Source organism: Babylonia areolata, chromosome 31 (genome assembly GCF_041734735.1).
Source record: "Babylonia areolata isolate BAREFJ2019XMU chromosome 31, ASM4173473v1, whole genome shotgun sequence".
NCBI lineage: Eukaryota > Metazoa > Mollusca > Gastropoda > Neogastropoda > Buccinidae > Babylonia > Babylonia areolata.
The window spans coordinates 12,110,139-12,111,275 of NC_134906.1; the positions used below are offsets into that span (position 1 = coordinate 12,110,139).

General features: G+C 48.3%; 1 protein-coding gene across 1 annotated transcript in view; it reads right to left on the minus strand.

Moving 5' to 3' along the window:
* Positions 1-403: 403 nt before the first annotated feature.
* Positions 404-1,137, minus strand: part of LOC143276263 (neuronal calcium sensor 1-like) — a 263,875-nt gene continuing 263,141 nt past the window's right edge. The window contains exon 8 of the mRNA XM_076580750.1: positions 404-590. Coding sequence (XP_076436865.1) covers positions 492-590 — 99 coding nt within the window. The 3' untranslated portion in view covers positions 404-491. The remainder of the gene's footprint in view (positions 591-1,137) is intronic.

A 1,137-nucleotide genomic window follows, 5' to 3' on the forward strand; every position in this document is an offset into this window, starting at 1 on the left:
AAAAAAAAAAAAAAAAAAAAAATCCATTTCACGAAAAAAACCAGAAACTTCTACCCATTACTCCCACCCTCCCATACCCAAACTGTATACCTTTTTAACCGAAATATACACACAGACACTCATAATGCATCACACACAACACGTCAAAACATAGTAAATAACAACTCATTTTGATGACAAAAGAAGCAAAGATGATGAACCCCTTCCACCACCCATCCCCCACCCACCCACCTCCCCATCTCCCCTCCCCCCAAAATGGACAGGAATCGGCGCTTTAGGGGGGAAAGGGGGGGGGGGGGTAGGGTGGGGGTGGGGGGGTTGGAGTGGCGGGGGAGGGGGGGGGAAGCGCACTGAAATGACGTCAATCGTCAATGACGTCACGCCGTCGCTCAACATGACGTCACCACGCGAGAGAGCTGACAGCCGGCGAGGCAGGGTGACGTCATCGCTGGCCGCCGGGACGCTACAGCGTCACGGAGTCCGGCGTGACGTCAGCGGCTGGCGTCACACAGGTCGAGGGCGTGGATGATGGTGGGGTCTTCTTTGGATCCTTCCAGAAACTCTTCGAACGTCAGCATGTTGTCATGGTTCTGCTCGGCAGGGTGGAGGAGAGGGAACAGCAAAAAAAAAACAAAAAAAACAAAAAAAAAAAATCAGTGAATCGGTGTGTTTATTTATTTATTCTTTTATTTTTAACATCTATTCATTCATCGACATGCATTTATGTACTCGGACGTATACACAGTAACAGACAATATAAAACCAAAAACTGCCAACGGGCATTTCAGACGTCCAAGGTGCACCACCCCACTAATCTAAAAATACATGGATAGCGCATGCCTTCTTTAAGCCCCTTTGCTTACTGAAGCCAGCGGAAGTGTTCAATCAGCCATTGTTCTTCTCGTGTCAGTATAGCGCGAAGCGGTGATTTAATATGTGTAGCCGAGTGCTCAGCTGGCTTCACGGCAAGCTTTCACTTGCTCGCGGCGTTAGTTAAGCTGACATTCCTGTGTGTGTCTCCACTGCAAGTTTGCACCACGTGTCACTGCACTGTTTTCCTGTGATAACTTTGGTAGATAAACCATTGGCAGATTTCAATCAAGACACAACATTTGGCATGTCGTGGGGGCAAGCATA